Source organism: Rousettus aegyptiacus, unplaced genomic scaffold (assembly GCF_014176215.1).
Source record: "Rousettus aegyptiacus isolate mRouAeg1 unplaced genomic scaffold, mRouAeg1.p scaffold_m13_p_8, whole genome shotgun sequence".
NCBI classification, from domain to species: Eukaryota; Metazoa; Chordata; class Mammalia; order Chiroptera; family Pteropodidae; genus Rousettus; species Rousettus aegyptiacus.
Genome location: NW_023416311.1, coordinates 17423222 through 17446934, shown reverse-complemented (window position 1 = coordinate 17446934; position 23713 = coordinate 17423222). Strand labels below are relative to the sequence as shown.

General features: G+C 52.8%; 1 protein-coding gene across 4 annotated transcripts in view; it reads right to left on the bottom strand.

The window, feature by feature from the left end:
* Window positions 1–1502: 1502 nt before the first annotated feature.
* The window catches only part of KATNIP (katanin interacting protein), a 172274-nt gene continuing 150063 nt past the window's right edge, over window positions 1503–23713 (bottom strand). For 2 of the 4 annotated variants that reach the window (XM_036226065.1, XM_036226066.1), the window contains 10 exons: window positions 20462–20639; window positions 16140–16305; window positions 12671–12828; window positions 11140–11204; window positions 9734–9844; window positions 7841–7980; window positions 5944–6045; window positions 5225–5385; window positions 5025–5113; window positions 1509–4440 (listed from right to left, as the gene is read on the bottom strand). In XM_036226065.1, the coding sequence (XP_036081958.1) occupies window positions 4382–4440; window positions 5025–5113; window positions 5225–5385; window positions 5944–6045; window positions 7841–7980; window positions 9734–9844; window positions 11140–11204; window positions 12671–12828; window positions 16140–16305; window positions 20462–20639 (1229 nt within the window). In that variant the 3' untranslated portion in view covers window positions 1509–4381. Of the gene's footprint in view, window positions 4441–5024; window positions 5114–5224; window positions 5386–5943; window positions 6046–7840; window positions 7981–9733; window positions 9845–11139; window positions 11205–12670; window positions 12829–16139; window positions 16306–20461; window positions 20640–23713 lie in introns of all 4 variants that reach the window. The other 2 variants (XM_036226067.1, XM_036226068.1) reach the window with 2 other exon arrangements.

Here is a 23713-nt window from a genome sequence, read left to right as displayed (position 1 = left end):
ACGCGCCCTCAGTGATGAAAGCCACAGAGCATCCGGTACGGGATGAGGGTTCAGTATGTATTGGCTGTTAACATTTGTGTTGTTACCACAAAATATGGCTGCCGAAGGCTGCGCCTTTGGCGGGCGCGGTGAGTGCAGCAGTTCCCCAGAGGCTGGGAACCTGGAAGTGGTGTGTCACGAATGCCCAAGGCACACGGGGACACATGACCCATTTAGACTGAGGCCCTGCCTGCCTCCCCAGACCCCGGCCTGGCCTGTGGCCCGACTGGACGCCAGAGGCTTGAGTCCCAGGGCTCCAGGAGAGCCCTCCACATGCCCAGACAGCTGGGGCCTGATTCCCAGGGGGCAGAGTCCTTCCCCTCTGAGCCCCACAGCACTGTCACCCCACCCCTTCCTGCTCTTCTCATTCACTACCAGCCTCTGTCTCAGGGGTACAAACTCAGATGATGTGGGGCTGTGAAGGCAATTCAGGTAAGGGAAGCAGGTGAGTATGAGCCGAAAGGGGCTGGTGGGGACTCGCAGTGATCAGGAGTGCACCTGTCCAGGCTCAGGGGGCCATCGAGCAATGTGGGACCAGAGCTTTCGGATCTTCAAATTTTTCCAGAGAAGCAGAGAATTGTCCAGACCAGTTCGGCCAGCCAGACCTGAGTAGGCTGAGCCACCAGATTGTGTCCTGCAGTTTCACTCAGAGGCTAGGTGGGGCTTGGAGCCTGGCCCTAGGTAGGGTGGGTGGCGAGGCCTGGGGCGGGGGGCACCCAAGACATCTGGGCAAACATTCCCAGGGCAGCTGCCACTTGTTCGGCCGCAGAAACAGCCTTGGTGGGCTCTGGGGGACACTCTGGGTCTTTCTGAGCTCATGGAGCCAGAGCCAGACAGACAGACAGAGAAGCAGGTCCATCCCACTGCTGGACAGAGAAGGGGTTGTAGGTCTGCGGGAAGATTTCTCTGAAAGCCTGAGCCTGCTCGCCCTTAAGTTTCTTGTCCACCGCCATGGCCAAGATTCATTTCCAGTAAGCCACGCCTGGGCTTGTCGGCTCTCAGGGGGCCTGGCAGCCGCAGAACGGGGCTAATTTACACCCTGTGCTTATGGAGTGTGGAGGGTACAGGGTGTGGAGGGAGAGGAAGCCTCTGTTCTGGCATCAGGGTGGAGGTGGGGACTGCCACCTCCAGCAGGAAAAGGTCGCCCGACTGGCCCTGGCCTTCCTGCCACAGAGGGCTGAGGGGCAGGGTGAGCATCAAGGAAAGATCTCCCTCCTTCTACCTCCCTGGAGAGGCAAGGAGGGTGCATGAATCAGCCCTGGGGCATTCGTGGAGCCACAGGTTGGGGACTGCTTCCTGCAGGGGGCAGGAAGGGGGGCTGGAGCTCATGCCGGGGTGGAGGGCAGGCTACATAGGCCTGTACCCAGTTTTATGGTGCACTTGGTGTTTGTTGGCTTAGTTAAGTCAAGCCAACATTTAAAAGTTAGATTTCACATTAAAAATAAATAAAACACCTGCATTCCTGGCTTCTCTTAAAAACCTTAAAGACCTGGTGTTGCTGGACCCCCCGTGCTGGGCCACTGCCCCCTAGAAGCAGCCCGTGCTGCCTGTTGACCAGGCCCTTGCAGGCCAGCTTTGTTCCCTGAATAATGAAGACCCAGGCCCAGGGTGCCAGCTGGTGGCTGAGAGACTAATTGTGGCCCAGAAGTGGGGATGTCCCACCGGCCTCCCATCCCACAGCGGAAACTCTGAAAGGCTTGCCCACCCTTGCGGGTCTCCGGGGCTGGCCCAGACAGCGAACCATGGAGGAGGGAAGAGATGGCTCTCCAACACCAGGGTATCTGGGCAGGGCAGGGCCTCTCTGCCGTTGGCGGAGGAGAGGAGGGGGCCGAGGTGGGCCTGCCAGCAGCCCTGCCATCTTCCTTCCAGGTGGGGGGTGGTCACAAGGGGTCTCTCCCCTCTCCCTGGTTCAGTGAGAAAGATGGGCTTCCAAAGGGCCCTCTTACCTAGAGCCAAGTCGATTGCTGGCACCCAAGCTGCAGTACAGACCCCCTTTAAATGGAAACTCCCCATCAATCAAGGGCTTTATCCTGATGCTAATAAGGCTGTCTCTGCTCACCTTGGAAAGCAGCAGGCGGGTGGGGACCGCAGCAGGCCGGGAATCAGCACCTAGGTGTGGGCTTCCAGGACCCACACATGCTGAAAAGAGCCCCAGGGCCAAAGATGCAGGAGATTTCACCCCGCCTCAGCTCAGCTCGCCTGCAGTTATCTCAGGATTTAGGCGTTGACTAATAGCTTCCAAAGCTGTGTGTCTTGGGTAAGCTACTTGACCTCTCTGTGCTTCAGTTCCCTTATCTATAAAAGAAGATTCATAGTAGCGCCTACCCCCTAGGGTTGTCATGTGGATTAAATGAGTTATGCCAGGCGTGGAATAACCGCCACGTATGGGCTTCTATCATCTGTTCTCCACGCGGTGCCAGGATCGCGACCCCATGCACAGGTGGGGGAAAAGCAGCTCAGAGAGGGGACTTCCCCCGTGCCACTCGGCCAGGCTTCAGTGGACTCTGGCTCGGTTCCTGGAGGCAACATGGGCTCCCTCTGTCTGAGCCCAAATCCCCTCTAATCAAACTGTATTCTTAATGACATCTTTTATTGATTTTGCAAGAGAAAAAAATAGAAATTTATTTTAGAGTTAATGCCTGTACAGCCTTCTTTTCCTCCTAGATTGCGTGGTACATAGTTATTATAAACGTCAGCCGAGACGCGGAATCCGGAGTGCGCGGTATTTACGTACTCTCCCCGCAAACCTGACCTGCGCCAGTGCCCCAGGCAGGAATGGACAGCTGGGCTCCCTTTCAAGCCACCGCACCAGTTCTGGTCTCTGAGCGCTGGCTGGATCCACTCCGACCCCGAGAGGCTCCAGAGGAGCTCACTACATCTGGGATGTGAGCAGGGAAGCCCGGGGCCTGGAAGCTACAGAAATGATGGATCTTCTTGGGGTGAAACAATTCCTTATCTCCACATCGACCCCACACTCCAAATGAAAAGCGCATTTGCATAGCTGCCCGTGGAAGCTGCAAAGCTCATAAAGTATTTGCTGGGCTCGTGGTTGCATAGGAACGTACTTCTGGTACAGTACGCGGCGGGCCGGGCTGGGCGCCAAGAAAACAACGGATTAATATTGGGAACGAGAAATTACCCACCACTGGGAAACCAATTAGGTCCTTGATCCGAGCTTGTTACATAGATGGAAATAGATGCGTTCTGGGCTTCACTCGGCTGGGGGTGCAAGGCACATTTGCTGGGAAGCTGCTGGAAGAGGGGGAAAGGGTGGGCCCTGGGCAGCAAGGACTGCACTGCCTGACTGCAAGGGCACAGACGTGGATAAAGTGGAAGAAAGCAGCGAGAAAAACATGCCAAGAGACCCCAGGGACGCGGCAGGGAGTGCAACGAGGGCCCCCTCCCTCCAGACGAGAGGTCGAGCGGACGGGGAGGTGGCTTCCAGGGGCAGAGGCCAGGGTTGTGGCACTGGTCCTCTGTGCCCCCTGCCCTGTGGCAGGAGGGTGTCTGGATAGGCCTCGCTGGCCCTCTGGGGTCTGAAGCTGCCCACCTGCCGGTCCCTCCTGGGCCTGGCAGCGCCGCAGAAATCAGTGCCCTGCACGTCAGGGTGGGCCCAGCTCTGCATGGCGGGTGGACACACGCCCTTGGCCAATTCCTTCTCAGGCTTGACAGGCGGACAGAGGCCCGTGCAGGACCAGCGGCACCCGAGATGAATGAGGGGGTTATAGCAGTTCTGGGCTAGACATTTAGGGGTCCAGGGAACAATCCTGCCCTCTCAGCCAGATCTACCGGCCCCCAAACGAGGCAGGGATGTGTATGGCGGGGGTTGTTGGCGCCTCAGCTTGGGCCCCGGCAGGCGGAGCCTCTGCCAGAACTCGCTGGTGTTGGTGTTTGAGGCCTGGTCCCCCTGCCCTGCTCAGCCATGCTCCAGGCTGGATGAGAGGCCTCGCCAGCCGACCTCCTTGCCCAGGCCCGAGTCAGACCTGGTCCAGGGAGCCTATGACAGGCCTGAGTGGACGCCGGCCCTGCTTTGCTGGATCTCATGGGAGAGGCACCAAGCTGGGTGTCCTGGGGCTCCCTGCAGGGGACAGTGGAAGGTCACAGCTCACCCTCGGCAGCAGCACTGGCTCCCCCTACCTGGAGCTCCCACCTTTTCTGGGCCGTCCATCCCTCAAGGCCCTTTCCCCCAGTGTGCTCCCCTGCACACCCCGGCTCTCTTCTAGCCCCTGCAGTCTGGGTTGGCTGACACTGAGGACTGAGGGTAGGGAGCACGGGTACTGAGTGGGGGCCAGCGACGTAGCCCCGTGCTGGCCGAGAGGACCAGCTCTCCTTCCTTCCGCAGTCAGCACCGCCACCGTCTTGCTGTCTCCTTCTCACTTATGCAGGTTTTGGGGCGTAAGGCTGTCAAGAGAGCACGCGGAGGATCAGTGTTACCAAGCTTCCGCCGCAAAGGGCTGCCCCACGCCCTCAGGCTGAAATCCAAACCCCCCGAGTTGCCATCCAGGGCCCCTGTAGACCTGACCCCAACCTGCAGCTCCCAGCAGCCTCTGAGCCCGGCACCCCTGGCACACTGACCTGTCCGCTCCTCCTGGAGTAGGCCCTGCCACGCTACCCCTCTAGGCCTCTGCCCATGCTGTTCCCTTTGCCCAGCCAACGCGGTGCATCTCCTAGAATGCGGCTCCAACACCAGCTCCTCTGAGAAGCCCTTGCCCCGTGCATCCTCTGCTGGTTTCCCAAGGCCCAGGCCCTTCGATAATGTGCTTCTGCCCTTAATGGACTTTTCCCCTGCACCCGGAAGGCCTGGCTTGCAGGAACAGCATGATGCCATGCGCTGCCTGCCCCTCCTCAGGCCCCAGGCAGGCTCCTGGGGGAAGAGGGATGTGAGGGCCGGCGGCGGTGAGAGAGGGTGTGTGATGCTGCCAGCTCCTTCTCTATTTAGCCCAGACTCCCGAGGTGGAGGCTCTGGGCAGAGAACCGAAGCTGACCTGGGTCAACCGCACTCTGCTTCCTTTTCGAGTTGGTGATGATTTGGTTTTCATTCATCATCTGGACGTCCTGGTCCTCCACCTGATTACTGCGGGGAGGGAGAGGACGGAAGATTCGATCAGGGTCTGGGCCGCATGGCCCTGCCACCTGTCCTGCTTAGGGCTGGCGGGGGAGGTTGTGGGGCAGGCTTGGGACACACCTGATGGTGGTGTGTTTCTCCTGGTGGCAAATGTCTGTGTCCTCGGTGAAAAGGATGGTGTGGTGGGGCAGTGTGGGCTCACACGTGGGCAGGATGCCCCCGACCAGGTGGCCCACCATGGCCAGGATCCCGTTGTACACAAGCAGGTCGTCCACCAGGAGCTGCACAGACAGAGAGGAAGGGCTGTGCGGTGTGGCCAACAAGTCCCCCTCCTCCTCCCCACACGTGACCTTGGGCAAAGCACGTCACAGTGTGGAGCATCACCTGCTACGTGCCCGGCATTTGTTATGACTTTAGAGCTTCACAACCACTGGGGAAGGCACGTGCCATTAGCCCACGCTGCAGATGAGGATGCTAAGGCTCGAGGGCCCGAAACAACTTTAGCACACGAGGCAGAGCTGGGAGGCCTTTGGGGTCCCCACTTTCCCCACTCCAGAGTCACCCCCTGGCATGAAGAATTCCCTAAACAAGTACTATTCTTGGAGAAAAGATGGGGGAAAAAAAGCCACTTTCTGTTTTTCAGAGTGATGATTCAAATCACTCAGAGGAGGTTTTGAATTCATGGTTGGATGGCGAATTTCCCTGCGTGGAGGACCAGGCATTTGTGTCTAAGGTTGCAACAGAGAGAAGTCAATCAAACTGCGACAAATGATAATTGCCGGCAGCCTAATTACCAACGAGCATAATTATCTAAAAGAACCCAGCTAATAAGTACTTACGCCAAACTCCTTCACCCCTCGATGGGGTGTTTTCGCATAATTCCACAGTTTGATCATTGACACGGTGGTAGGCAGATCAAAAATCACATAAACCCGGTTCACCTGTCAGAGAGAACTAATTAAAACAGGAATGTTTGCAAACAGAGGCGCTGGGCTGGGCAGGGGGTGCCGGGCTTGGGCAGGGGGCGAGCCTGGTGGATGCCCTGGGCAGCGCCTGCTCGTGTGAGTCAGCCTGGGCTGCTTGGGGCTGCGGCGTAGGGGGCTCCTGCTGCCTCTCATCTCCTCGAAGCCCATCTTAAGTCAGGTCACGTGTGGCTGCGTTTGCAACAAACCGCTGAGCTGGCTCTTGGAGGGTCTGTTTTTTTGGGTCTGGCGTGGCCCTCATTTAAATACCCATGGACAGTTGGGTGTGCCCTTCCCTGCCCCCCAGGTTAGGCCAGAAGCGCAGTCTGGGGCAACATGGGCCCAGGGACAGTTCTTAACTCCTGAGTCAAGGAGCACTGGCCCTGGCAATCAGCATGGCCTTGACCCCTGTTTGTCCTTTCCCCGAATCATAAATGAAAAGCGCTGCAGACAGGCCCCGAAGGCCCTGCTGGATGATTTGCAGCACAAGATTCTGAACCTCTGCTGGGGAGTGCAGAGGGCCTGGTCCAGTCAGTGGCAGAATCAGCTGGTAAAGTGGGACCCAATAGCCTCTAGTCCTCCGTCCCCAACAAAGACTCTCAAATATCAGGAGGCTCCTTGCAAGATAGAAAAAAGTGACAAACATTCAGCATTAGCCACAGGCTGCAGGCTTAGTTTTGCAACAGTTCTGCCCTGGGGCTCCGCCTGAGGCCACCCTCTGAGTGCCCCAATTAAAAGATGATGGGAAATACAACTGGCCAAACTCAAGATGGCAGGAGGCTAGACTAGCTCGGGGGCCACAAGTTTGTGGTCCTGGGTCTAGGCAATGATAGATCCATACACTCCCTTTTGCAATAGTGGGGCTGAGGGCTAAGGGGCTGGTCTCTGTTCAAGGGACGCTGATGGACCCTTGATTGTAGGGGGTGATAATTTAGGGGGAGGCCTTTGAAAAACCTCCATCACAGAACTGCTGATGCTGCCCCTTCCTGTGTTTTGAGAGGAAAATGTACCTCCTTACCTTCCCGCATAATCACATGAAGTGGAAAAGGGGACACGGTGGTCACACAGATGCCCCAGACCCGACTGCACATCCCTACCCAGGCATCTGGCCCCGTGGCTGAGAGGCTGGTAGGTGCTAACTCCACCTGTCCCTGGCCTCTCTCCTATCTACCACCACCCACAGAGGGCACAGGTGGCCAATGGCCTATCCCTAGGCTCGTCAGCAGGCCTTGAAGGAAAAAAGATAAGCAGGACCAACTGCAGGGTCTGAGATTGGGGCAACCTGAGTTAGTTGGTTAGAAGAGACGACCACACAGATTTGGTGCCAGAGAGGGCGCATAATTGGAGTCAAGTGCCGGTGGCATAAGGAAGGAGCAGACAGAGTGAATGTGGCGAGGATGCGGCTGGAAGGAAGAGGGCAGAGTGGGTTGCAGAGAGAAGCAGAGGCAGAAAAAAGAACTAGAGAATGATGCCCACAGGGCCCAGCGGATGTCCAAGCCCCCAGGCCTGCCGCACTGGGCTTCCTGGCGTCAAAGTCCCATGTGGCCCTTTATCTCCCTGTTGCCCCCTTATAATAAGGACCCCCAGAGAAAGAACCACGGCCCAGAATAGCTGGCCCCCTTAGATGTGTTAGCACAGACCTAAGCCTTCCTGATGGTTCGCAGGCATTCTGACTTGTTCTAAATTAACTTGGCTCACAGGAAAGATGTGTCACCGCGATCAGGGACGCAAAATCTCCCTGCCCACCCCAGCGCCGAGACCTTCTGGGACCCACCAGCCCTGGCAGGATGGGAGCCAGCCACATGTGTCTGCCGTCACTGGTGTCATTCACTTGGTCGATGAGCTTGTCAGGGGTCCGGATGTCGCCGCACACGCCCTCCAGGGAGTTCACGCTGTCGGGGAAGGCGGCGATATCTGAGGAGGCCTCTAAGCTGCCATAACTCAAAGCAGTGTGCCTGGCACCGTGTGCCACTCTGGCGGCCGCCAGCATCCATCACACTGACCAGGCCTGGCGGGGCTGGCCGGGCTGGTGGGCAGAGCAGCTGTCTGCTGCTTTGGGCAGCCAGAGGAGTGACAGCCAAATGAGACATGTTCTGGGGAAAATGAGAACACGGAGGTCAAGAAGAGTGGGGGTGAGTGTGAGGAGAGGTGGCCAGTTCCAAAGAAAGGGGAGGAAACCATGCAGAGAGATGGCTGAAAAGAGGAGTTTCACAGAACCGCTGGAGGTAGGAACAGAATATGCTGCTACCTCTGAGGACAGTGGAGGGCAAACTCTGCCTTGGCACGGAGGGCCATGCCAAGACTGCAAGGACTGGAGGGGCCTGGCCTAGCCACAGCTACTCTACTGACGGGCTTTAATGTGGGTCTAGAGAATCCGATTCCAGCTCTGGCTCTGCCATTCTGACCTGTGAGATCTTGGGCAAGCCACAGCACGTCTCCAGGCCTGTTTCCACATCTATAAAATGGGTATAAAAATCTCCATGTCCCAGGATTGACAGTAGAGCTCAGAGGACACTGGATTAAGTGTTCTTGGTAAAATCGGTGGAGCTTTATGCAGCCAAGAATCACTGATAATAATCAAAAACACCAAGAATTTTCTATTCCACGTGAGTAGAATGGTGTCAACAGGGAAGGCAGTAAAGGATCCGAGTGGAGCCTGGGGACCCCAAAGAGATGCAAGGCAGGCTTTGGGGTTTGACCTACTCTAGCAGGTCCTTAACTGTGGTGGGTTGGGGATCTCAGATCAAGAGCCCAGAAGGGTCAGGCAGACTACATTGAAGAGAGGCAAGACAGCTCAGTGGTCAAGAGCATGGCCTCTGGGCCAGACTCCCAACTCAAGCACTCACTGGCTGTGCAACCTTGGGCAAGTTACTCAACCTCTGTGTCTCAATTCCTCATCTGTAAAATGGGAGTAACGAGAGCACTCATTTCACGAGGTTGCTGTGAGGGCAAATTTGGCACCATGTGACAAGCCCTGGTACAGCTCCTAGACAGAGTGGGCCCTCAGCAAACAGAAACTCTGGGTCTGGCGGCCGGTGGATAACACTGAGTATGAACTAAGGTCCCCTAGAAGGTTGCGCTTAGGGACGGGCAGCCAGGGCACAGGCCCAGCCATCGTCGCCATGCCTGTGGCCTCTCACTGCCACTTTCTCAAGAGAAGCTGAAGATCAGGGTTGTCATGTGAAACCTGATTTTTAAAAAAACATTAGCAACTAACCTAAAGGAGTTAAAAACTCAACAGGCTAACGGTTTGCAAATTCCGATGTGGGCATTCTATATCAAACGGTTCCATGGTCAATAAATTCAGGACACACTGAGTTGAACACAAGGCACCAGGCTGTCCCCTGCAGGCCTTGTCAGAGCCTTCAGAACTCCGAAGTGCCTGTGGTTCTCCAAGGGGGGCTGCAGTTGGTTGCCCCTCCCAACTCCCTGGACCACGGGACTATCTGTTTTATGAAACTCCTGTCAGGCGTGGCTTGGAGCTGCTTGTTGCTTTGCCCCCTCCCAAGGGTCAGCATCTGACTGTGAAAAGAGCACAGTGGTATTTTCCATCTCAGGCCTGGTTCCTACAGGGATAGTTCCCTCCACATTGGAGGCTTCTGCTCCTCCGCCTGACCTTCCGGGCTCCCCGCAGGCACGGCAGAGCCCCCTCAGATAGAAAGGATACTGTTTTCTGACAGAGGGATTTTCTCTCCCCGCTCATCATATAGCTCCAGGCCCGTAAGACCAATGTAATAGGGGTCGCCCCAGCTGGTCAGGAGCTGAAACTGAAAAATGACTGGGACATGTTATTAAGGAAAACCAGGATTAATTTTCTGAGAACAAAGTAAAACAACGACAAAGATAATATAGGGATATAATTTTTTTTTGGTTTATATAGATGAACAGGAGAAGAAAATGACTTTTTTCTCTCACTGAGACTGAAACCTATCAAAATATGTGGAATCGAATTTTCTTTAATTTAAATTGTGTGTGTGTGTGTGTGTGTGTGTGTGTGTGTGTGTGTGTGTTAAGAATTCAAAACCTTTCTCCAGGCCCCAGGAGACAGGAGGACGGGAGGGGACGATGCTCTCCCGGGAGCTGGCAGGATGAGGAGATATCTGTGACATGAACACGCAAACTCATTGTACGATGCTAAACGAACTGGCCAGGCCGCGAACTGTCTCGTGCCTCAGTTTCCCTGGTTGTAAAATGACCCGATCAGAGAACCTATTCCCTCCTCCGTCCATTTAAAGTGTGTAGGTTGTTGCGGTGCAGGGGGAACACGTGAGCTTTAGAGCATCAGGAGGGATGGGCTGTGGCAGGGTGACCGACCATTGCTGACTGAGTCCCACATACACAACCCGGCATCGAGCCCTTTCTTGGCCCTGTCCCCTGGCCTAACTCACTCCCAGCATTCCCAGGAGCAGGCCAGGCAGGAAACCTCAGGGGTAGCAGGGTGGCTCCCAGGGGATACCAGGGCCAAAGGCGGTCTCTCCAGGAGAACGGGCTCGTGAGAGAGCCAGGCTGCCTGCCCTCACCAGCCCGGCCCTGCTCCTTCCCAGCTGTGCGGCCTCGGGCAGGTTACTTAGCCTCTCCCTGCCTCAGTTTTCCCAGCTGTGAAATGGGGAGGGGAAAGGTGCCCACCACACGAGACTAAGACAGTGCATTAACACAGGCAACCCACTGTGAACAGTGTGGGGCCGCTCCGGGGGTCCAGAGGATGCGAGCAGTTCTTCCGTCTATCTTCTCCTCCCTGTGTGGTCCCCAGGAGAGACCCCAGGCTAGACCCTGTGATCCGTCTAGCTTCTCTGGCCCCTCCCAGCTACAGTCCTTAGCGTTGCCTCCTGTAACCTCAGGGGGATGGGATCCGAGACTCCTGTGCTGCCCCGGTCCCAGCAGCACCCCATGTGGCCGAGGAACCATGAGTCTTCCCATCCTCTCCCAGCTGCCTCCGCTGAGGCCCGCCTGGAGCCCTGGCCCACAGCAGCGGCCCAGACCCCACCTCAACCCCGCAAGACCTTGCCCTCTCCCTGGGTTCCAGGTCTGGCCCCTGAGGGCCCAGGATGTGTGGACGGGGTGGGGGAAGGATACAGCCACAGGGCATCAGTGGTGCCTCGTAGTCCATGCTCGCCCGCTCCAGGCTTTTTGTGTCAAGCCTGGAAAAAAAAAAAAAATAGTACCAGTAAGCAAAAGACTGCGATGGCCGGAAATGCTGGTCAGTTGTTTCCCGGGAGACAGACTCCGAGGACACATGGTAGTGCAGTGGGGAAAGGCAGCTGAAGCTCCTGCTCACACACAGCTCCTGTTCTGCTCGGCCACGGCCAGCCCAGCACAGGCCGTTCTCAGGCTTGGCCAACGTGCACTCTTCTACCTTAGGAGGTGGGTACTCTTCTATCTCTGGGTTCTGAATGAGGAAACTGGAGAACAGAGAATTGAAGTCACTTGCTCAAGGTCACACAGCTAGTCAGAGGCAGAAGTGGGATGTCACCCAAGGTTGCCCAGTTTCAGAGTCTGCTCTCTTAATGACTCCTACTGCCCCTTCACAAACAAGGAATTCCACATTGTGCTAAGAGCTGAGTGAGACCCACGATGGGTGAGGAGGCGCAGCACTGGGCAGCCGCAGCGGCTGTGGGAAGAGTCTGAGCTGAGCCTAAGCACAGGAGCAGCCAGAGCAAAGGCCCTGAGGTAGGGAGGGGCTGGCGCGTTGGTGTTTGCCGCGAGGGGAGTAGCCAAAGGGGCTGAGAAGAGGGTGGGATGGGAGGAGGCCAGGCGAAGGAGGCTGGAAGGTGGGGAGCGCCCTGAAGGCTTTGGCTTACTCATGCTGAGCAAGTGGCTTCACTAGCCGGGGCCTCAGTTCCCACGTCTGTAAAATGGGCATAATAATCCCAACTGAAATGAATACAAAGCATCTGGCACCGAGCAGGTACTTGGGAGGGAGAGCTCTCTCCGCCTCCATATTTCTTCCCACTCACTGGACTTCTCTCCCTGGTCTACAGCCAGTGGCCTCCAGCCCTGGCCAGGTTTCCTTCCATTTCAAGGGCAATGTTATAATTAAGTGACTGTTCCCAGTGACCAGCCCAAGAAGTGATCCTAGATACAGTGGAGGGAAATTCATTTTGTTTCAAGAGCTTTGCCTCTGGCGTTTGGACATCAGGGGGTTTAAATGAGTGACCTTAATGTGGCATTTACAAATTGTTATGAACTTACTGCGGCTGAGACGAGGGCCAAGAAATCCCAGTGAATCCATGAAATATTAGGCCCTATTTTTCTTTTTGAATCTTTCTAAATCAAGAACACAGAAACAAGAGAAGGCCCTCCCCCAAATCGGCCAGGGGGCATTTCTGGAATCAGGCAGACTGGAGATCCTCTTTTCCCAGCAGGAAGTGGAACGGAGCATTTAAAATATTAAGCCTCCCAGACTTTGTGAGAAGCCCAGACACCCAGACGAGGTGGGTGTGTTCCCCAAGCTTCCGGAGAGGCTTCACTGAGCTTCAGAAATGGCCAAGTTGAAAAGCGATGCGTTTGATCACCATTTCAAAATGCTTTAGGTGGACACCTCGGAGCACAGCACAGGGCCGACGGCAGCCGCCAGGGAGGGGCACGCGCGGGGCTGCTCTCTCACCTCTGGGCCGGCTGGGCCGGCAGTCGCACCTGTAGGTAGTCCACAAAGAGGATTTCCTGGGCAAAGTCAAAGTGGCAGTTGCCCGGCCCCTTCCGGATGAGGTAGCCCTCTGGAGGGGAGACGCACAGGCCATCCAGGGAGACGTGGACGATTTTGGCCTAGCAAACAGAGGGAAAAACGTGCCTGAAGGAAGAAGCCAGCGTGGAGGACAGCAGTGTATGCTAACACGGCTGGTGCTGCTGGCAGCCGGTTTCACGACAGAGCCCTCACTGAGCCCCCGGCCTGAGAAACAGCTCGGGCTGGCCTTTCTCCCAGACCAAAACCACCTGGCGGGGGCCACTTCCCAGTGTCATCCATACTCCGTGCCAGGCATTGTGCTGGGTGCTGGGCAGATGGCAGGGGATAAGGCAGGTGTGGCCCTGCCACAACAGACAGGTACGGACATTCTCCAGTCCACTCAGCTGCAGTGGCCTGAGGTAGTACGACGCAGTGGTCAAGGGCATGGGCTCAAGTGCTCTGACGTCTACTATTAGTAGTTGTGCAAGTTACTTAACTTCCCCATGCCTCAAACTCCTCATCTGTTAAATGGGCTCAATAATGAGTTAACTTACATAAAGTATCCAAACAGAACAGCGCCTGGCACAAAGGACACACTCAGAAATTGTCAGCCTGTACTGTCCTTTCCTCAAACCCTGGCTCGCACATCGTCGCCTGTCCTACCACCCCCTGCTCTTTCTTCTCACAGCTATTAGCTCATCCTCTAGGACTGTGGGGGTCCCGACCCTCCTGGCTGCTGACGGCTACAAGTCTGCAGCCTGTTAGGAACCAGGCGAACGGCAGGAGAGTGAGCAAAGCTTCATCTGTATTTGCAGCCGCTCCGCAGCACCAGCATCACCGCCTCAGTTCTACCTCGATCATCAGGCATCAGTCTCATAGGAGCACTCATCCCTGGAGCCAAAAAGGTTGGGGACTGCTGTTTTAGACCATATGCTCCCTAGTAGTGTCCTTGGTGGTTTTTGGGTCTCCTTTGGCGGCTGGACCATCTCTATATCTGCCTCAGGGCTTGGCACACAGTAGGTGCTTACCAAGAGCTTGCTGAGTCAATTAGATGTGGGCCAACAGGTCCCTTGTTCTAGGCCAGATTTTGCCAGCCAGATGGCCAGGATCTAGCAGTAAATTTCAAAGCCTTAATGGCAGAGTGTGAGGTGGTTCAGCTCTGTTTCCCCTGGGTGGAGGGTGGTGAGCGAGCAGAAAGGGGCGATACACAAGCACCCTTTCTCCAATCCCACATTATGGAATCGGGGCTCCTCAGTGCCTTACCCCACCTTCATGGTTAGCAACGAGGGACCAGCTGCCAACCAGACTGGTAGAACTTCACCTTCAGATGTAGAGGGCTCCTCCTGGCAGAACGAAAGGGGCTTTGCCTAGGTCTCGTGGGTAACTCATGTGCACCTGGAGCCCTTTGTTCCTTCGGCATTGAGGGAGCCCCCCATTTTGTCAGTCAGTCACAGGGTACCTGGAAAGTGTATGATGACTGGCTTTATGCATGGCTGGATATGGGGGCCCAAAAGCTGTTACTATATCTCTGCTCTGCTTTCTTGGAGGGTAATTCTTACCCTAACCACAGGACTGGACCTGTGACCCCAGCATGGCTAAATTGAGGACTTGGACCTACTGGCCATGTGATTGCGTCAGCATCATGGAACTCGACCGGAATAGTCAGTCTGACTCCTGGGGTTTTGCTGGCTTGCCTCAAAAGAGGAGTTCTCTCTTCTGCTGAACTTGGAGCATGTGGGACATAAGCCTAGGGCTGCCAGGATTTGCCCTGTGGAGAAAGCTGCCTGAAAATGAAGCTGGCAACAGAGCAAAGCAGAGGTCCAGGAAGCCCCTTCCCGGGGTCACCACCTCTTCCAGGAAGGGTCCGTGATTTCCGTAGGCTTCTATTCACTCCCTTGGAGGTGGCTTCTATTCTCACCTCCGTCTTAGAGCTAACAAGCTAGACTTCAAAGAGGCTAAGCCGTTTTCCCAAGGACACACTAGAGCAATATGAAGTCCAGTCTCCAGGAGTCCAAGGCATGGGCCTAACCACATGCCCAGGGCCCATAAGCAGGGTGCCCAGCAGGGTCTTGGGGGTTAGGCATCCAGTGTGTTTTCCTGGGGGGCATCCATTGCACTGTGCTGTGGGATCCACCCTCTCAGATTCTGCCCATCTCCCTCCTCCCACAGTGGCCACTTGACACAGGCCTGGAGGCTGGTGGAGGCCAGGCCTGGGAAGCAGGGGCTCTGGGCCCAATGTTTCCAGGCAGTGACTCCAGGTCACAGAAGCGCTAATGGAAAGACTGATACACGCGAAAGAATGTAGAGACCTGGAGGCACGAGTACAGCTAAAGAATGCTTTTTTTTCATTGCCAGTGTATCTGACTTTAAATGTGCTGAACCTGAGAGCGTCCTTGCACAGACACAGGGCGGCCCGGGGAGGGTTCGTAAATGGCACACTCAGAGGAGCCGCTGCTCGGGAAGGAGAACGCCTGGAGGGCTGGGGGCCGCTGGGCCCCTGCGTCCTCAAGGCCACCACGGGTCCTGTGAAGAACTCTGCGGCACATACGTCGGGGAGAGCCCGGACCTGGGCTCACAGGACCTGAGGCCAAGTCCTGGCTTTGTCCCCTTTTGTGTAGCAAGGGGTGACAACCACCCTCCTAAAGCAGGTATCATCCTCCTTCTTGTTTTACAGATGAGGAAACTGAGGCTCATGTAAAGCAGACCACTTTCTAAAGGTCACCCAGCTGATGAGGGTCAGAATGGACATTCATACTCAGGGCCTGGTGGCCTTAGGCCCTAGCTGCGTTGCCGTACTTTGGGTGACCTTATCATCGTCACTTCTGTGTAGTAGAAGGGGATAAATGTTTCATGGTTCATAGTCACACAGGTCAGAGAAGCCTGTTTCTGATGCTATTTTCCTCTTTTTCTGCTTTTTCACACTCAGCAGAACTCAGTGTGGAGGCGGGTTCCCAGCCCGGTAGACATGGATGGGGCTCTAGCTGTGTGACCCTGCATGAGCGACTGGACTTTTCTGAACCTCACTTTTGGACACCCTGAGAGATCGGGTAATAACACCTGCCTCCCAGAGGCTGGGACGAGGGTCCAGTGAAAGGCCTGGCCCCAGGAAGCGCTCAGTGAACACAGGGGTACAACAGGCCACGCTGAGGTATGGGCCGGGCCTGCTGCAGATCTCGGAACCCCCAGAGAAGACAAGGTACTGCAGTTTTCTGAGTCTGCCTGGGCTCTTCAGCCTCTATCTGCTATTTGCAGAAGAAAAAACAGCCGCACACTCTCTCCCTGCCTGTAACCCCCAGCTCCATTTGGAAGGTTCTGGAGGATTTATGCTCCTCTCTGGCAGCCATGCCAGCCATTCATCAAGGCACCGTTTCCCTGACAGTGGGCCGAGCGTGGCCACTGTTCCCTGGCTTACCCCTCGGTAGGTGTCCTCAGGAGATTTATTGTAGTTCCAGAAGCGTAGGCCCGCGATGCTTTCGGCTCTGTCGAAGCGGATGGTGACCACGTGGTCCAGCCCTGGCGAGAAGGGGATCAGCCACATATGCTCGTCCTCCATCGTGATGTTGGCTCCATCGATTAACCTGCACGCAGCGGGGAAGGAGCGGTGAGGTGGGGTGGGGTGGCCTGGTCGGCCAGGAGAAATCACAGCGTGGGGTCTATACCCACTCATCACCCATTGCAGTTCAAGCCCGGTGCAAGCCTGGCTGGATCAGGTGCTTTAAGGGAGGTGAGACTAATTAAAGCAACAGTGAAGGCCACCTCTCATCTGTGAAATGAGACAAAATAAGAAAATGGGAAAAAATAACAGTCTCTGCTGTTAAGGTACAGTGAAGCGATCACCAAAATTTTTTAAAAGGGGGGAAAACATGTCATTTTTCAGCACCCTTTAACCCAACGATCCCATTTCTGGAATTGTTTTTCCCTTGAGGAAAATGTACTCAACATGTTGGAAGGGCTATCGGCACCAAGATTTTCATTATAGTCTTATTTATTTGTTTTAGGAAAAAAGATAACCTAAGAGGTCTCAAAATAGGGAAAATACTAAGTAAATCTGTACAGTTGTTAAAAATGACAGTCACGAGGACGATGCAGTAACACGGGAAAGGCAGGCGACGCGATGGCGGGGGCGCTGATCTTAACACTGTAAAATGAGGACAAGGACCAGGAGAGACAGTGCAAAAGTGAAAAATGGGGTTGGGTCAGAGGGGATGGGAGGTGACTGTTTTTCTCTATTTGTTAGGCTTTTTGTAAAATTCTATGTTTATTCAATGGAACATTTTGATAGGATTCTATCCCTTCTTTCTTGTGCTGGGGGAGAGAGATGCTAAAAGCACCAGGGCAAACCTGGCAGCTCCTGGCGTGGGCCAAGGACAAGAAGAGGCAGGTGCCTCTGTGAGGAGCAGGTCTGGCCTGTGACCACACAGCCTAAGTGTCTCAGGGAGCCTCGCAGCATGAGGAGGGGGCCCCGGCACCCTCGTGTTCTTCTTAGCCACTGCTCTGAACTTGTTGCCTTGCCAGTGTTGCACTCCCATCCTGGCCAGTTTCTGGTTCTCCTGCTCAGGACACCCTGCCTCAACCTCCTCAGCTCTGCCTGTGTTTGTCACGAAGACCATACTGCCACTGGCTGTTCTGGACTGCCCAGCTCAAGGCTCAGCCCAGATCCCAAGCCTCATCCCTGTGGCTCTGGCTCGTGTGTCCGGCACTGCCACTGAGAGGCCTGGCCCCAGGGACGGAAGCCCTGCTCTCAGCTTTCGGGCAATGTCTTCTCCTCTCCCTCCCATTTTCCTGGTGGCTTTGAAGCTGTTACACCGGGAGAAACTTGGGCTGCTGCCGTGTTACATCGGTTTTAAAATAAACTTTATTTTTTCCTTTAAAAGTTTAAAGTTTTAGATTTGGAACAAATCTTATAACCTCAGTGTTCATCCAAGGAGATACTGTTTCTTTTTTTCTCTAGAAGGCTGTTATTAAACTGATGGATGATATGTCTTACAATTTCTGGCATCTTAAAACTGAGGAAATTCAGCAATTTAACACTGGGGTATTTGTGGAATTAAGCAGACTGAGAACTACCACTAGAGAACCTTTTGTTTCCTTCTAAAAGCAATTACCTATCTATCCTACCTAGAACTAGAGCTGCCTCAATAGCAAAATGGTTGCCCACTTCTGAGAGTAGAGAGAATTGCTGAAGCACTTATAGCTGACAGTGAAGGGAGGTCCCTACAGACACCCTCAAGAATATCTAAATGGTACTTCCTAGCAATGTCCACAAAAAAAGCCTAGAAAAAATTGGTGAACCTAGTAGCTAGACTATGGTCTCTAAATACCATTTCCCACTAGAAGGAACCAGGGCTTAGTGGAGAAATGGCTGATTGCATGTCTGGAACAAGAAATATACAAGATGAGTACACCTGAAACTTATATAATAAAATAATTTTTTAAAAAGAAAGATACAAGATGAGGCTGAAATATCTTGTCAGGTCAGAAAGCAGGGAGGCTCTCAGAGACTGCTACTTTAAAAAAGATTCAGGAACTCCCGGTGTCTAAGAGCATCAATAAGATAAAAAACTGCAATAGACTGAAACCCTTCTCACACAGTATATTTAAATCCATGATTTATTATAGTCGAAAACAAACAAACATGTTAAAAGATGCTAGAGAAACAATTTGTTATTTTGAAAACTAAAATATAAAGGGAAGGAATCAAGCATTTTAGACTGCCTTTCCTATTTGAGTTGTGCAATAACCAAAAAATTGAGGGAAAATTTCTCTTTAATGATGGAAAAAAAAAAAAAAGAATAACAGAATCAATGTATTGCTAGTTTGCAACCCTGAATAATGGCTCTCGCCACAGAGCACTGCCTACGAATGTCACAAATTGCTTGACAACCAGACATTGAATATGTCCTGAAGGGGATGCACAGTAATAACAACCCAAGGGTAATATCTTGCCCCAATGGTCAAACCTCAATCTGAGCAGGGTTCCAGAGCTAATGAACAATTTACAAGAAATAAAGGGGTCCAAGAAACAGGTTAATCAATACCATAGAGAAGCAACCAGTAAAATCCACACTCTACAGGGCAAAATCCTGGTTTCTTCAACAAATAATTAAAAAAAAAAAAATTTTTTTTAAGATGGAAGGGAAGTAAGAGATTACAAGAGCCCCGAGACATATCAACCAATCACAATGTATGGATCATAGTGGGGTCTCAAATCAACCAATCACAATGTAGAGACGTCACCAACTAATCACAATGGAGGAGACTTATCTGCATCTCAATTCAAGAAACAACTGTCCGGGAAATAGGCACATGCTAGATATCTAGTAATTTAAGAAATGATAATATTTTTAGGTATAATAATGATACTGAGATTATGTTTTCCTTTTAAAGTCTTTATTGTTTAGAGATACATACTGAAATATTTAGAGATGATGCTACCGGACCCAGGATTTGCTGCAATATAATTAGGGCAGAGGGGTGGTAACTGGGTGGATATAGATGAACAAGTGGGGTATGCGGCCAGGAGCTGAGTGCATGGGCTCCAAGTCGAAATATGCAAAAGTGTGACTTGCTAAGACACAGAGAACAGAATGGCCCCTGAGTAGACAATGACAGCAGGACAGGAGGGCTACAGTTAAAGGGCACCCTATCGGAATAGAGAGACCCTGCACGCTCTGGACCAGCTCTGGACCAGGCGCGGAGTATAGCTGTCATGTGGCAATCCCCTTTCCACACTCCAGCCACGGGATTTATTGTCACCATTCTACTGATAAGGAAACTAAGGCAGGAGAAAATAGAATAACTTAGTGGTTAAGTGTATGGGTGTTAGTCTCCCATGGACCTACACTGAAATCATGACTCCACTACTCACAGATGTCTGGGTGACCTTTGGCTAGTTTTTAACCTCTCTGTACCTCAGTTTACATGGGGGCCTCTTTGGGCTGTTTAAAGTTTAAATGGATGAATATCTGTCACCTGCTTAGCATAGCCCAGCATCTGGCATTTAATAACTGCTCAAAAAAATGGCAACTATAATCTCAGTTACTATTATTGTTGTCATTGCTATTGTTATTGAAGAGGTTAAGAAACTTACTGGTTATTAGGGGCACAGTCAAGATTTGAACTCTCATTCCTCTGACTCCCCTAGATGACTCTTGTTCACATGTCCAGGAAGGGCCCATACTGGACAGCTGTCCTCAGTGGGGCAGCTGTGGTGGTGGTGGCAAGTGCCAGACTGCAGGTTAAGGGGCCCCATGGATCAATGCTATATTTCAGGTTTGTCCTCTTACTGACTTGACCCAGCTTGGCCTTATGAAATCTGAAAAATGCAGGAGAAAGTATGGAGACTTCCTCAGCAATCACCTCCAACCTCAAGGAGGGAAAAGCTTTCGGCCACTGAGAGCTGTCCCAGCAAAGCCTTACTGAGCAGCCACTGTGCTCGAGGTCCTACACAACGTACAGTGGACAAAACACAGAGCAAAACTCTGTTTGGAAGCAGGAGAACCTGGCTTCGAACCTTGCCTACCACTTCCAGCTGTGTGGCTCTGGGAGGGTCACCTCCCTTTCTGAGTCTTGGTTTTCCTTGACTACAAAATGGGACAACCACAGACCTCACAGGGTGGCTGGGAGAAGATGGAATACGGGTTGCTATTTGATGTTTAAATCTGAAATCTAAGATGCAGAGTGGGTCCCCCAACCCCCACTGTCATGAAAGTTAAGCTTCTTACAGACACCTACTTGTCCAGGGTCCGGGAGTCATCAGTGTACTCAGGGAGGTCATTTAAATCTCTGGGGGAGGCGGAGATCTGGTGCAGGTTGATGGGCAGGGCCTGGCCATCCTTGCCCACCACTTCCAGGCCCGTGAGCCCCAGGTAGTGCAGGTCCCCCCAGGAAGCAGTGAAATTCAGCTGAAGGCCTGCAACAGAGAGAAAAGTGGCCTGTGAATACCAGAGGCTCTGGAAGAGGTCCCTGAGATGGAGATGAGAAGAGGAATGATCTTTATCTCTGTATTCTATCAGCTTGAAAACCCAGACTCAGATGAAAGTGTCTTCACAGTGGGCTCTGCACCTTTCCCTTTAGTGGCTCTCGGGCCTGGGACACTGCTAAGGTGCAGCAAAGGTGAACAGGATGAATGACCCAGTGTCCTTTAAACCTGCGCACAGTCCTGGATCCATTCTCCACTTACCAATCGTGTCACCTCATCTGAAACTTAACACTTCAGTGTGGCTTCACACGCTGTTTGGCCAGCAGGCTCTGCCCATATGGCTTCTGTTTCTCTAACCTCGTCTTGCACCAGGGGTTCCTGGCTCCATGCAGACTGTCATTCAGTCACTCATATTTATGTTCCTCTCTCCAATCACAGGGCCTTTGCATGTGCTGTTCTCTGTCTGGAACTCACATGGCCTGGTTAACTTGAGCTCATCCTTCAGATCCTAGCTCACTTTCTTACGAAAGCCCTCTCGACTTCTTGACTACATCAGAGCTCCATTCATAGCCTGTCACCGTGAACGTCCCCTTCCATGTCCTGGTTACTGTGATCTTGTGATCATTTGGTAAATACTCCTCTGCCTTGACAGATGGTTAATGATGGTTAATTCCCTGAGGGCAGGAAACCCATCTATTTTACTAGACCACTGTGTCCACAGAGCCTAGCATATAGTAGGAGCTCAGTATAGATAGAATGATTAAACAAGTAACGAAATGGAGGCAGCTACATCAGTAAGTCACACTGAAAATAGACATTTTATGCAAATTGGCCACTACCATGAGGATTCACGTGGATTTGGGGTAAAGGAAGTGACCTCTGGTGAACATCTCCATCTTTTGGCCTTTCCCCACCCCGGCTCCATTAGAGACCATTTAGAAGTGATCTTCTGTGATCCCAGGGCAAAACGTCCCAGGTGAGTCATCCACTTGCCCAGAAAACTCAAACCAAGTGAAACTCTTGGTCAGGCCCTATTAGATATTTGGCTGGAACTTCTCTTACTTAATGGTCTCCCATTAGAGAAGGATGAAGCCCTAAACTCTTCCACCCTTGGGGAACTTGGAGCCTATTTTAGCACCCCTTTGGGTGGCTGTATTCAAAAGATTCATGCTCTGAATCTTTTCGCAGAACATCAGCAATATAGTGCTGGGAGAAAAAAGCCTGGATGTCACGTGGTCCCACCCATTTAATCTCCGATGAGGAGGGGGAGGACGTCCTTGTGACCGAGGCACACTACCTCCCTGGAGCAAACTTCCTCTCCTACACCCCTGTCATTTCCAACACACATTTTGTAGTTCAGCCTCAGATCCTTCTGCTTGTCATGGTGCCAAGGTAACTCTGAGCATCTTGGGGGTAGATGAAAAAATGTGTGACTGGCACGGTACCAGGCACATCATAGTCTCATAGCAGCAGTAGCATACAACACGGTCGCTGATTCCTCCCACCCAGTCCTTGCCTCTTTACAGTGTGACTTTGCCGCTTCTCCCATCCACAAGTGAGGTCTATTTCTCCACTCCTTGAACCTGGGCCATGTGACTTGCTTTGGCCCATGGGACAGAGCAAAGGTGCTGCAAGCAGAGGCCGTGAAGCACAGATGTAATGGGGCTTGTCCTCTCTCACCGCACTTGGAGTCTTGCCATGTGAAAGGGCCAGGCGACAGGTAACTGGCCCAGTCGCCCTGTCACTCTGGCCAACAGCCTCTCAACTGCCGGACGTTGAAGGCATTCTAGATCATTTAGCTGCCAGCCCATCTGCCAGCTGACCAGACACATGAGCAGGCCCAACAATGCCAGCTCAGATGAGAAGAACTGCCCAGCCAAGCCATTGAATCATGAGCCAATCATGACTAAACGGTGGCTGTACTAACCATAAAGTTTGGGTTCGTTTGTTTAGCAGCACAAGCTAACTGGTACACTCCTTCTCATCACGAGTCTCTCTTCAAATGTCATCTCCTTGGAGAGGCCTTCTCTAACTGCCCAAGTACAGAGAGCACCCCTTCCCCACCGCTCCTTACCCTGCTTTATTTTTTGTCACAACACTTATTACTACCTGAAAATATATTCTACACGTACTTGCTAACTTGTTTTTATTAGTTTTTGCCACTAATAAACTCCCTGAGGGCAGGGACTCTGTTGACTTTGTTCACTGCTGTATCCCCAGAGCCTAGAGAAGGATCTGAAAACACATAGTCTATAAAGGCTTTTTCCTTTTTAAATAAATGATTGATTGAAGAGTAGGTTTCAGTAAATACCTGCAGGTGAATTAATCAAAGTGAAATCATTGAGTTTCACCAAATTCATAGTTAATGGGAAACAAATATTGACCTTCCACTATGTACCAAGCCCTGACAGCAAAATCTCTCTAGGAGCTTCCATTGCAGTGAAGACACACAAAAAACACCTAACGAACAAATAAACATGATAGTTCCACAGAGTGACAAAAACCATGAAAAAAAGAAAAGAGATGGGCTAGGGAGTGACTGAGTAGTAGTAGGGGCGGTCAGGCGGGCCTCTCTGAGGGGGTGACATTCGAGCTGAGACCTGGGTGAGGAGCAGACACTGCCATTCCTCAGCATTTCTGGAAGAACATTCTTGGCTGAGAGGACAGCAAGGGCAAAGGCCTTGGTTAGTACCAAGTGACAGAGGGAGAGGGGTCGAGGAAAATGAGAGCCGAAGGTTAGGCAGGGGCTGGATCACATCTGGACATTCTTCTCTGCGATGGGGCACTACCGAAGGGTTAGATTTTGAAGCAGGGGAGTGACATGATTTGATCTGCATCTCGGAAAACACACGGGTTGGACTCTCTAGGGTACTGCAGTACCACTGGCCTGAACAAGGGTGGCAAGCAGTGAAAACAGAGGATTCAGCACCTGTTCTGGACACAGCATTGCTAGGATTCCTAATGGCCTGTATGGAATGAGGGAAAAAGAAAATGTCTGTGGCCCAAGCGACAGAGTGGCTGCGGGGACCACCCTGAGATGGAAAAGGCCCGGAGGCGAAGGAGGG